The sequence below is a fragment of the Scyliorhinus torazame genome, chromosome 2, assembly GCF_047496885.1.
Source record: "Scyliorhinus torazame isolate Kashiwa2021f chromosome 2, sScyTor2.1, whole genome shotgun sequence".
Taxonomy (NCBI): Eukaryota; Metazoa; Chordata; class Chondrichthyes; order Carcharhiniformes; family Scyliorhinidae; genus Scyliorhinus; species Scyliorhinus torazame.
Window position 1 is genome coordinate 22331609 of NC_092708.1, and position 12862 is coordinate 22344470.

A 12862-nucleotide genomic window follows, 5' to 3' on the forward strand; every position below is an offset into this window, starting at 1 on the left:
AGTACATAATATTACAGCTAAAAGGATTGTGGAGGAGTTACTTAAATTCTTTACTAGATATGGACTACCCACAGAAATTCAATCGGATCAAGGAACAAATTTTACTGCAAAGTTATTCAAAGAATAGGCAGAAAGAAGAAGGGGCAGCACGGTAGCCTTGTGGATAGCACAATTGCTTCACAGCGCCAGGGTCCCAGGTTCGATTCTGGCTTGGGTCACTGTCTGTGCGGAGTCTGCACATCCTCCCCGTGTGTGCGTGGGTTTCCTCCGGGTGCTCCGGTTTCCTCCCACAGTCCAAAGATGTGCAGGTTAGGTGGATTGGCCATGATAAATTGCCCTTAGTGTCCAAAATTGCCCTCAGTGGTGGGTGGGGTTACTGGGTTATGGGGATAGGGTGGCGGTGTTGACCTTGGGTAGGGTGCTCTTTCCAAGAGCCGGTGCAGACCCGATGGGCTGAATGGCCTCCTTCTGCACTGTAAATTCTATGTTCTATGTAAGTCATGGATAGCTTAGGAATAAAACAATTTAAATCAACTGCGTACCATCCAGAATCGCAGGGAGCGTTAGAAAGGTAGCATCAGACATTAAAGACAATGTTGAGGGCGTATTGTCAAGATTATCCAGAGGATTGGGATAAAGGAATTCCATTCGTATTGTTTGCAATTAGGGATGCACCTAATGAGTCTACCAAATTTAGTCCTTTTGAACTAATTTCTGGTCATGAGGTAAGAGGACCACGAAAATTGATTGAGGAAAAATTGGTAGGTGAGAAATCAGAAATTACACTATTGGATTACGTGACAAATTTTAGGGAACGATTAAATAGAGGTGAATTAGCTAGACAACATTTGAAAGTTGCACAAAATGTGATGAAACGGGTAGCGGACAAGAAATCCAAAGTTCGTAGTTTTGCCAGTGGGGATAAAGTTTTAGTGTTGTTACCAGTGGTAGAGGAGCCTTTAAAAGCTAGGTTTTGTGGACCGTATCAGATTGAAAGGAAATTAAGTGAGGTGAATTATGTGGTAAAAACACCAGATAGAAGGAAAACTGACCGAGTGTGTCATGTGAATATGCTTAAAAGGTACTTTGAAAGGGAAGGAGAGAAAAAGGAGGCGGTTTTAATGATTCTAACTCAAAGTGACGAACCAAATCCAGATGACTGTGAATTTGACATAACTCAAATTAAATTGGATGTTCAAAATGAGGATGTTCTTAAAAATTGGGATGAATTGTTAAGTTATCTGCCAGAGGAAAAACAAACTGACCTGAAAGAGTTATTGATATCACATGGGCAAGTTTGTAGAGATTAATTGGGAAGTACTAAAATGGCTATACATGATGTAGATGTGGGAAATGCGGTTCCTATCAAACAACATCCATATGGACTTAGCCCTTTAAAATTGGCACAGGTTAACAGAGAATCTGAGAGTATGCTGAAGAATGGCATAATTGAAGTGGGTTGCAGCCAATGGAGCTCACCCATAGTGATGGTACCTAAACCAGACGGTACCCAACGGTTGTGTGTGGACTATCGAAAGGTGAATGCAGTTCCAAGAACGGACTCTGATCCTATCCCACGTTTGAAGGATTGCATTGAGAAAGTGGGACAATCTGCTTTTATTCCCAACTTCCAGACGTGGAAAGAACATTTAAAACATCGTATGGAGTTCATCGATCGACTTCAGGAGGCGGGTTTGGTGATTAACCTAGCCGAAAGTCAATTTGGAGAAGCCCGAGTCACTTTCCTTGAGGAGTTTCCGATACCCTCAAGGCGAAGGAAAATAATGCAATTTCTTAGCATGAGTGAATTTGATCGAACCTTTGTGCAAAAGATTTGTAGTGTGGTTGCTCCACTGATGGACTTGCTAAAGAAACCTATAAAATGTCAATGGACAGCAGACTTTCAACAGGCAGCTGACTGCCTGAAAGCTGTGAACACAAATGCTCCTGTATTGGAGAATTGCAAGGGGCTCTGTGGTCAGATTGAACTAAAGTATCTGACTCTAAAGAGAAATGCCAAGGCGTAGAGGAATGGATGGATCGTGCAGTGACTTTCTTGTTCAAAGAGACTGTCAATCGAGAAGGATTTCGGTTGGAGGAAGTAGAACAAAGAAAAATGGACTATATTATTATACCCGTTTGCGTATTGCTTTTTTTTTTAAACAAAAAGGTATATTTACTGTGTACATTTCTTAGTGGATGGTGCAAAAGTGAAAAATGAAACCATCTTGAAGTTGATGGTTTATTTTTTTTTTCTTGGGGGAGGTGTCATATGAGAGTACCTTTAAGACATGGATGTTTAAGCAATGTACCTTTAAGAAAACAGTGATGTCAGAGAGTGGGTGGAGCTGAGGTCAGGTCAGCCATTTTGCAGTTTTTAAGTTTCAGTTTTGAAAAGTGCCTAGCTGGTTTTGCTGAGAGCAGCTTCAAAGTGTCTGGCTGTTTTGCTGTGAGCTGATTAAAAGGAGAAAGCCAGTTTGAGACAGCAGCTTGAGAAGTTCTGGTTTGCTGTGAGTTGCTTGAAGGGAGAAAGCCAGTTTGAAAAGAGCTTGGGAGTGTCTGTGTTTTGCAGTGAGCTGGATCTCTGCCATGACCCATCTCTGGATCATTTGGGTGATTTAAACGCATAATTGTAAAGCCTTTAACCTGATGGGATTCTGTTTAAAGGTGTTAAGTCTCTTGGAAGTTTGAAGGAACATTTTAAGGAATTATTTACTGTTGCAATATTTTCTGAGTTATCTTTGAAGTAAGGGGTGTTAAGAGATCCAATGTTTATTTAAGATGTTAGGTTGAGTTCATGGAATAAACAGTGTTTTGTGTTTAAAAGCCCACGTGTCCATAATTGTAATCCCACACCTAGGGAAAAAGCCGTGTGCTCGGAAAAGCAACAAATACATTAAAGGGAGAGGTTGGTTGAACTCCATGATACATTTTGGGGTTCTGAAAACACCTCGCCCATAACACTATGAAGGCCCACATACCATTTGCGTTCTTTACTGCCTGCTGTACCTGCGCGCTTACTTGCAGTGACTGATGCCCGAGGACACCAAGGTCTCAGCGTATTCACCTCTCTCAATTTACACCCAAATAATAATCCACCGTCCTATTTTTACTACCAAAGTGGATAACTTCACATTTATCCACATTATACTGCATCTGCCATGCATATGTCCACTCACTCAGCCTGTCCGAATCCCGCTGAAGCATCTCCCCCTCACAGCTCACCCTCCCACCCATCTTTGTATCATCTGCAAATCTGGAGATAATAAGTTTAGTTCCCTCGTCCAAATCATTAATATATAATGTGAACAGTTGGGGTCCGAGTACAGATCCCTGCGCTACCCCACTAGTCACTACCTGTCAATTGGAAAAAGACCCATTTATTCCAACCTTTTGCTTCCTGTCTGCTAACGCATTCGATCCATCTCAAGACACTATCTGCAATCTCATGCGCTTTAACTTCCAATAGTGGGCGGCACGGTAGCACTGTGGCATCACAGTGCCAGGGTCCTAGGTTCAATTCCCACTTGGGTCATTATCTGTGCAAAGTCTACACATTCTCCCTGTGTCATCGTGGGTTTCCTCTGGGTGTTCAGGTTTCCTCCCACATATCCTGATAGACGTGCTTATGAGGTGAATTGGACATTCTCAATTCTCCCTCAGCGTACCCGAACAGGCGCCGGAGTGTGCTGACTATGGGATTTTCACAGTAACTTCATTGCAGTGTTAATGGAAGCCTACTTGTGACACTAATAAAGATTATTACCTTTATTGAGGTTCAAGACCTTGGTCTCAGAATCACCAACCTCACTAAAGGGGCTGGTTTAGCACAATGGGCTAAACAGCTGGCTTGTAATGAAATTAAAATCGCTTGTCACAAGTAGGCTTCAAATGAAGTTACTGTGAAAAGTCCCTTGTCGCCACATTCCGGCGCCTGTTCGGGAAGGCCAGCAGCGCGGGTTCAATTCCTGCACCGGCCTCCCCGAACAGGCGCCGGAATGTGGCGACTAGGGACTTTTCACAGTAACTTCACTACAGCCTACTTGTGACAATAATCGATTATTATTATTATGGGCAGCACGGTGGCGCAGTGGGTTAGCCCTGCTGCCTGACGGCGCCCAGGTCCCAGGTTCGATCCCGGCTCTGGGTCACTGTCCGTGTGGAGTTTGCCCATTCTCCCTGTGTTTGCGTGGGTTTCGCCCCCACAACCCAAAGATGTGCAAGATAGATGGATTGGCCATGCTAAATTGCCCCTGAATTGGAAAAAAAATTAATTGGGTACTCTAAATTTTTTATTTTTTAAAAAAATTATTATCCACCGTGGTAAAGAATTCTATATTATGGTCACTCATCCCCAAGGGTTCTCTCACAACTAGACTGCCTACTAATCCTTTCTCATTGCACAACACCCAGTCCAAGATGGCCTGTTCCCTTGTTCGTTCCTCAACATATTGGTCCAGAAAACCATCCCATATACACTCCAGAAATTTCTTCTCATTGCACTGTGACTAATTTGGCTCACCCAATCTGTACGCAGATTAAAGTCACTCAATCACAGATGTTCCTTGATCACATGCATCTCTGATTTCCTGTCTAATGCTATTCCCAACATTACCACTGAAGTTAGGTCTGTACCAGCCTTACGAAAAAAATTTGTCCCTTAGACCAATACAGAATTCCACATCTTTCCTCAATATTGTATCACTATCTTCTTTAATCAACAATGCAACTCCACCACCTTTTCCTTTCTGTCTGTCGTTTCTAAAAATGAATAGCCCTCAATGTTTAGTTCCCATCCTTGGTCTACTTGGAATCATGTCTCTGTAATCTGAACTATATCATACCACTTTCCATCTATCTATATTATATGTGCAACTAATTCATCCAGTTTATTTTGAATGCTCCGTGCATTCAGGTACAAAACCTTAAGGCTAATATGTACCATGTCCCATCCCTACTATTTTTTTAATACAGTGTCATTATCCGATACAGGCCCTTGATTTCTCTGCCCATCACTTTTCTTATTCTCCCAAGGATATCAGTCCCGGGTCCTGACCAGGTGTAACCCGTCCAGTTTGTATAGCCTCCCGCAGAACCAGTCCCAATGCCCGAGGAATGTGAAACCTCCCCTCACACCATCTCTTCAGTCACGTATTCAACCGAGATAACCTTTATTTAGACTCTGACTGGAACGTGTCACTGATAGTAATCTTGAGATCACTACCTTTGAGGTGCGACTTCTCAACTTTCTTCCTAACTCCCTACATTCTGCTTTTAGGACCTCATCCCCCCCCCCTTTTTTTAAACACCATGTCGTTGCTACCAATGTGTACCATGACCACTGGCTGTTTTATTTTAAAAAAAAACTCACCCTCACCTTCCAGAATGTCCTGTAACATCTCCGAGACATCCTTGACCCTAGCACCAGGGAAACAACATACCGTCCTGGAGTCTTGTTTGCGGCCACAGAACTATCTATTCCCTGACAACTGAATCCCCTATATACTATTGCACTCCCACACTTTTTACTCCTTCTTCTGCAGCAGAACCAACCGTGGTGCAACAAATTTGGCACTTGCTGCTTTCCCCCCCCCACCCTGAGAGGTCATTCCCCTCAACAGAATAAAAGCAGTATATCTGTTTTGAAGGGTCATTGCCACAGGAGGTTCTTCCACTGCCTGCCGAGCTCTCTTGCTCTGCCTGGTGGTCACCATTCTCTTTCTGCCTGTGGAGTCAGAGTCTGCGGTGTGACCACTTCTCTATAGGTGATATCCACGATATTCTCCGCCTCACAGATGCTTCAGTGTTCAGGTAAATCTGTGACTGAACAGTGGCGACGCATTGAAGAAGGAACTAGAGAGAGTACAGGGCCAATAATAAAAGACTACTATTATTATTATATTTTAATCAAGGAAAAGGATGGGACCAACAAATCCAGTGCACCCTGGATATTGAGGAATACACATTGGATGAGAAGAAAAAGTGAGGCTTATGGCAGATAGAGAGGGCTTAAAACAGCAGAAGCTCTAGAATTACGATCCCAGACCAGACCCCAACAATGGCTAGGATACTGGACAGAAACCCCAATATTTTATTTTAATTTTGTAAGACTGTGAGGGAAAGATACTTCACCCCAGGAGTGATTACGTGAAGAAATAGGAACGTGGGATATTAAAACAAACTCTATTACCAACTGTTTTTCACATCACACTGGAAAATGGCGTACAATTACCCCTTAAACAATACTACTTAATACAATGAATACAATATCCTCAATTGCTATCTTTATTCCCACTTAAACAAACAAATAAATCATCTCAGCTCTCACTCCACCTCAAATACCAATGGCACAGAATAATACTTGCTTTACAGAGCTATTCTTTGAGAAAGAGATCTCTTGACACTGCTTTACAGAAAATATCTAACTCCGGTCAGACCTGTGCAGAAACTCTGGCTGTATGTCTTCAAAAGCTGTTTCAGCTCTCCCTTGTCCTGAGACAAGTCTGCATTGCTTTAAAGACTGTTAATCTCTTTTTAACTAAACTGCAGAAAGCAAAACCTGACTTGATGTTCCAGCTTCATCCAGAACAGAACTCAACTGAACTGAAAACTGCAGCAGTCAAACACACTCTAACCGAGGCTTTTAACCTTCACTTCACCAAATATAATACAACATAGCTGAAATTCCTACATTCAACACACGAGAGTCATATAGAATGCGCAAGAGGGAAATTAGGGGAGCAAAAAGGGGACATGAAAGGATGCTGGCAGGTAAAATCAAGGAAAATCCCAAGTTGTTTAACAAGTACATTAAGGGTAAAAGGATAACTGACTTCTGGTTGTGGCTATGCGGAGCTAAGTCGCACGTTCGGCAGCTCCCGCTAAAAACTGACTTTTGGGCTCTTTTAGGGCCCATAACAGCGCTTGTTTGCCGTTTCCCGGTGTGGGAAGGGGACAGCAACATTCCCCCAATAGTGTATGGATTGGACCAGGAGTGGGGTGATTAAAAAAGTGTCATTGAAGCAAAGAAAGGTGCGCGGGAGGACGACCAAGATGGCGGCGGGCGGAGACCAGGCAGCGTGGAGACAGTGGGCGCAAGAGCAGCAGGAGATTCTCCAGCGCTGTTTTAACGAACTGAAAGCAGAGCTGCTGGAGCCAATGAAGGCTTCAATCGATAAGCTGCTGGAGATCCAGGCGGCCCAAGGGGCGGCGATCCGGGAGGTCCGGCAGAAGGTCTCGGAGAACGAGGACGAGATCCTGGGCCTGGCGGTGAAGGTCGAGGCGCTCCACAAGAAATGGCAGGCGAGGTTCGAGGAGATGGAGAACCGGTCGAGGCGGAAAAACCTGCCGATCCTGGGTCTCCCGGAGGGGCTGCAGGGATCGGACGTGGGGGCCTACGTGGTCACCATGCTGAATTCGCTGATGGGAGCGGGGGCCTTTCAGGGGCCCTTGGAGCTGGAGGGGACCCACCGAGTGCTGGCGAGGAGGCCCATGCCCAGCGAGCCGCCGCGGGCGGTGCTGGTGCAGTTCCACTGGTTTGCTGATCGAGAGTGTGTGTTAAGGTGGGCCAAGAAGGAGCGAAACAGCAGATGGGAGAACGCGGAGGTCCGGATCTACCAGGATTGGAGCGCGGAGGTGGCGAAGAAGAGGGCCGGTTACAACCGGGCGAAGGCAGTGCTGCACAGGAAGGGGGTGAAGTTCGGTATGGCCAAGGGGGAGCTGGAGTTGGTGGAGGCGGTTGGGGCGGGGGTCTGCCGCTGTGGGGAGCGGGCCGTGCGGGGGACATGGGCACATGGCTGGCCTAGGAAGGGCTATGGCTAGTCGGTGGGGGAGAGGGGCGAGTAGCCCCCTGATCCGGCTGATAACCTGGAATGTAAGGGGACTGAATGGGCCGGTCAAGCGGGGCCGGGTGTTCGCGCACCTGAAGGGGCTGAAGGCGGATGTGGGCATGCTTCAGGAGACGCACCCGAGGGTAGCGGATCAGGTAAGGTTGAGAAAGGGGTGGGTAGGGCAGGTGTTTAACTCGGGTTTGGATGCAAAAAATCGGGAGGTGGCGATCTTGGTGGGGAAGAGAGTTTTGTTCGAGGCGTCGAGCATTGTGGCAGTCGCGGTAGGTATGTGATGGTAAGTGGCAAGATGCAGGGGGAGCGGGTGGTGTTGTTCAATGTATATGCCCCGAATTGGGACAATGAGGAGTTCATGCAGCGTATGCTGGGCTGGATTCTGGACCTGGAGACAGGGGGCCTGATAATGGGGGGGGGCATTTCAACAGAGTGCTGGATCTGGCATTGGATCGCTCTAGGTCTAGGACGGGCAGGAGGCCGGCGGCTGAGGGGGTTCATGGACTAGATGGGAGGGGTGAATCCATGTAGGTTTGCGAGGCCGGGGGCCAGGGAATTTTCATTCTTCCCCCATGTCCACAAGGCCTACTCCCGGATTGACTTTTTTGTCATGAGCAGGGCGCTGATTCAGAGGGTGGAGGATATGGAGTACTCGGCGATAGCCATTTCTGATCACGCTTCGCACTGTTGGTAAGGACCTTCAACGAGGCAAAGAAAGGGGAGCTCTGCCCCTGACGGTGTCTAGAGCGCTGATTTACCTGATCCTGAAGCGGTACAAGGATCCCCTCTAGTGTGGGTCATATAGGCCGATCTCACTCCTAAATGTAGATGCAAAGTTGCTGGCAAAAATTTTGGCCATGAGGATAGAGGACTGTGTGCCGCAGGTCATACACGTGGATCAGACGGGGTTCGTGAAAGGGAGGCAGTTGAATACTAATGTATGGAGGCTCTTGAATGTTATAATGATGCCGGCGATGGAAGGGGAGACGGAGATAGTGGCGGCGATTGATGAGGAGAAGGCCTTTGATAGGGTGGAGTGGGGTACCTGTGGGAGGTGTTGAAAAGGTTCGGGTTCGGGGGGGCCTTCGTCAGGTGGGTGAGGCTGCTGTATGAGGTCCCGGTGGCGAGTGTGGCCACGAACAGGAGGTCAGAGTATTTCCGGCTATACCGGGGGACGAGGCAGGGGTGTTCCTTGCCCCCCCCCCTGCTCTTTGCACTGGCGATTGAACCCCAGGCCTTGGCGTTGAGGGAGTTGAGAAACTGGAGGGGGTTGGTGCGGTGTGGGGAGGAGCATTGGGTGTCGCTCTATGCGGATGATTTGCTGCTATATGTGGCGGACACGGTGGGGGGAATGCCGGAGGTGATGAGGATCCTTAGGGAGTTTGGAGATTTCTCCTGGTACAAGTTTAATATGGGGAAGAGCAGTTGTTCGTAGTGCACCCGCGGGACCAGGAGAGGGGGAGAGGGGGATTGGTGAGCTCCCGCTAAAAAGAGCGGAGAGGAGTTTCAGGTACCTGGGGGTCCAGGTGGCTAGGAGCTGGGGGGCCCTACATAAGCTTAACTTCACGAGGCTGGTGGAGCAGATGGAGGAGGAGGAGTTTAAGAGGCGCTGCCTAACCTCGGTGGGTATTATTAGGCTGCCAACGTGGCGATGGTGCGTAAGTGGGTGATGGAGGGGGATGAGGCGGTCTGGAAGAGGCTGGAGATGGCGTCCTGTGTGGGCACGAGCCTAGAGGCACTGGTGACGGCGCCGCTGCCGCTTCCTCCAACAAGGTATACTACGAGCCCGGTGGTGGCGGTTCCCCTCAAAATTTTGGGGCAATGCAGACGTCACAGGGGGGACGTGGGGGCCTCGGTGTGGTCCCCGATTCGGGGGAACCACCGGTTTGTCCCAGGGAGGATGGACGGAGGGTTTCTAAGCTGGCACAGGGTAGGTTTAGAAGGATGGGGGACCTGTTTGTGGACAGGAAGTTCGTGAGCCTGGGTGAGCTGGAGGAGAAATTTGGGCTCCCCCCGGGGAACACCTTCAGATATGTGCAGGTAAGGGCGTTTGTTCGACGGCAGGTGGTGGAGTTCCCACTGTTGCCGCCACGCGGGGTCCAGGACAGGGTGCTGTCGGGGGTGTGGGTTGGAGAGGGAAGGATCTCGGCAACGTATCAGGTGATGCAGGAGGAGGAGGAGGCCTCGGTGGAGCTAAAGGGTAAGTGGGAGGAGGAGTTGGGTGAGGAGATTGGCGAGGGGCGGATGCCCTGGGGAGGGTGAACTCTTCCTCCTCTTGCGTGAGGCTCAGCCTCATCAAATTTAAGGTGCTGCATATGGCTCACATGACCGGGGCACGGATAAGCCGGTTCTTTGGGTGCGAGGACAGGTGTGTTAGGTGCTCAGGGAGCCCAGCAAATCACACCCACATGTTTTGGGCTTGCCCAGCGCTTTAAGAGCACAGAGATAAAATGTTGGTTAGGTCACAGCCAGAGTATTGGGTGCAGTTCTGGAATCTACATTGTAGAAGTGATGTGACAGCACTGGAAAGGGTGCAGAGTAGATTTAACAGGATGTTGCCTGGACAGGAGAGCTTTAGCAACGAAGTGAGATTGGACAGAATGGGCTTCTTTTCCTTGGAGCAGAGGAGACGGAGGTGATTGAGATGTATAAAATTCTGACAGCAGTGATCGAATAGACAGGAAGAAACATTTCCCCTTGGAGGGCCGGTTAAGCTCAGCTTGTGTGGAAGGCAGAACAAGGCCCGCAGCGCGGGTTCAAATCCCATACCGGCTTAGCAGAGCAGGCGCCGGAATGTGCCGACTCGGGGCTTTTCACAGTAACTTCATATTTGTGACAATAAAAGATTATCATTATTAGGATGACCATGGTAAGGTATTTTAGGTAAGGGACAGGAGGTTTAGAGGGGATGGGATATGAGGAAAAACCTTTTCACCGAGAGGGTGGAGAGAGTCTGGAACTCGCTGCCTGAAAGTGTGGCGGAGGCAGATCTCTCAGTATTTAGTTGTGCACCTACGATACCAAGGCATACAAGGTTGTGGGCCAAGTGCTGGAAAATTGGATTGGAAGTTAGGTGGTTGTTTTTGACTGGCACAGACGCAATGGACTGAAGGGCCTTTTCTGTGCTGTAGATCTCTTTGACTCTGCTTCCACATGGGTGGAAGCTAGGTATGGACTGCGATGGATAAAATAATAAAATATTCTGTTAAATGTTATGGCGAGAGGAGTTTTACGTGGAACATAAAAGTATTGACCAGGTGGTGGAGATTTCTGTGCCGTTAACTCTATGCAGTACTAAAGAAATTACAAATCACCGAGGATTTCAAATCCGCACCATGGATTCAGCAGTTGAAACAAATGATATACCACAGCACAGGCTCCCTGAAATACAAACTAAACTCATATTTGGCATATTCTAGCTCATGCACTATACCGATTCCCAAACCCTGGGCTGCAGCCAGTTTCCCAAATAATTCTGTGTACAATGCCCAACTCACTCTACCCACATCCAACACACTTTGAATTAAGAACGTCCTGACACTCCTCTGAAATGTACCTTTCACTTGTATTCCTGTGTCAAGTCACAGTTTATTCTGAAGTCATGTTCCAGCTTCACCTTTTCTGTGCTACTCAGTACCTTGTATCTCCTAGGGCGTCACCTCTTCAAAGCTGAAGAACCCAACATTTCATTAGTCTGTCCTCATTAACTCAATCACCACAAAGGGCCTTTACTGCAGTCTCCAGTGATGAGAATTCAACACCATCCTCACCACCGTACTCGCTACAATCTTAAGCATAGACATTATCCAACTTGCACTATATGATACTGTACATTTCAGGAGTCTATTTCGATTCTCATTCCAGTGATGAACACATAAAACATAGTATACTGATGGGTCTAGTTCTGCCACAGATAACATACGCTCTTCTTTCCATGCAAAATACTCTACATATTTAACGACACTGTATTTCATCTCCCACTTTCTCACCTATCTGTTTATATTATGCTAAACAGGGCTGTTTAGCACAGGGCTAAATCGCTGGCTTTGAAAGCAGACCAAGGCAGGCCAGCAGCACGGTTCAATTCCCGTATCAGCCTCCCCAAACAGGCGCCGGAATGTGGCGACTAGGGGCTTTTCACAGTAACTTCATTTGAGGCCTACTTGTGACAATAAGCGATTTTCATTTCATTTCAACTTACTTTGTAAGTTGCTGGTCTCTACAGATTCCAATGCTATCTAGTTTCCACAACAGAAAAAAGACATCCGCCAATACCCAGCAAGCCTGGTAGTGGAAATCAGCACCTACTTCATTCACAGTGCAATGTAAATTTGGAACAAAGTTTTACCAGAAGGGAGCCTGTCCTTTACTTTCCTCTCAGGCAGCTTAAAGAAGACAAGGTTAAAACATTTCACAGTACCTGACTGTCGGTTCTGGCCATACTTCTGTTCCCACAGGTCAAGCAAGATGTTAAAATAACGGGGTTGCTCAAAGAGCCGGAGATAGCGGGAGGAGTGCCGGCAGGGGAACACCCGTTCAAACTGCCCCCGTCGATTGTACTCATCCTCGGATTCCATTAGCATCCGGATATCGTCAGGGGTAAGAATGTCCAGCAGAGAGGAATAGAAATTCTGAAAGATGATACATGTTAAAAATCAAATCATCATTCTTCTGATTTTAAATATAAAAGTTCAAAAATTCATCAGTATTGTTAAGTGAAGGAGTTAATATCTAGACTGTGGACCTTCAGTCAGTCTGATTTCCAGAATCAGATTCTTAATAATTGCACATTAGGTGAGGTGTTTTAGCTTCTTTACAGCAGTTACACAAACAAGTAGCACAGTGCAACATCACACTGTATGCTCTGTGTCATGTTCAAATAAAGACTCACTGCATTGTTTGAAATTGCAACCGGAGCCAAAGAACCATGCAGTTCCTCAGTACTCTCCTGCAATCTTCAAAAATCGCAGACTTGTGTCACCTGAACTTTACTTCCTAATTTAACAAAACAACTTTTCTGC

At 47.1% G+C, this 12862-nt stretch overlaps 1 protein-coding gene across 3 annotated transcripts in view; it reads right to left on the minus strand.

Annotated features, from left to right (window-relative positions):
• LOC140386766 (tubulin monoglutamylase TTLL4-like) overlaps nt 1–12862 on the minus strand; it is a 97751-nt gene that overhangs the window by 14110 nt on the left and 70779 nt on the right. For all 3 annotated transcript variants that reach the window (XM_072469458.1, XM_072469449.1, XM_072469466.1), the window contains one exon: nt 12262–12472. In XM_072469458.1, coding sequence (XP_072325559.1) covers nt 12262–12472 — 211 coding nt within the window. The remainder of the gene's footprint in view (nt 1–12261; nt 12473–12862) is intronic.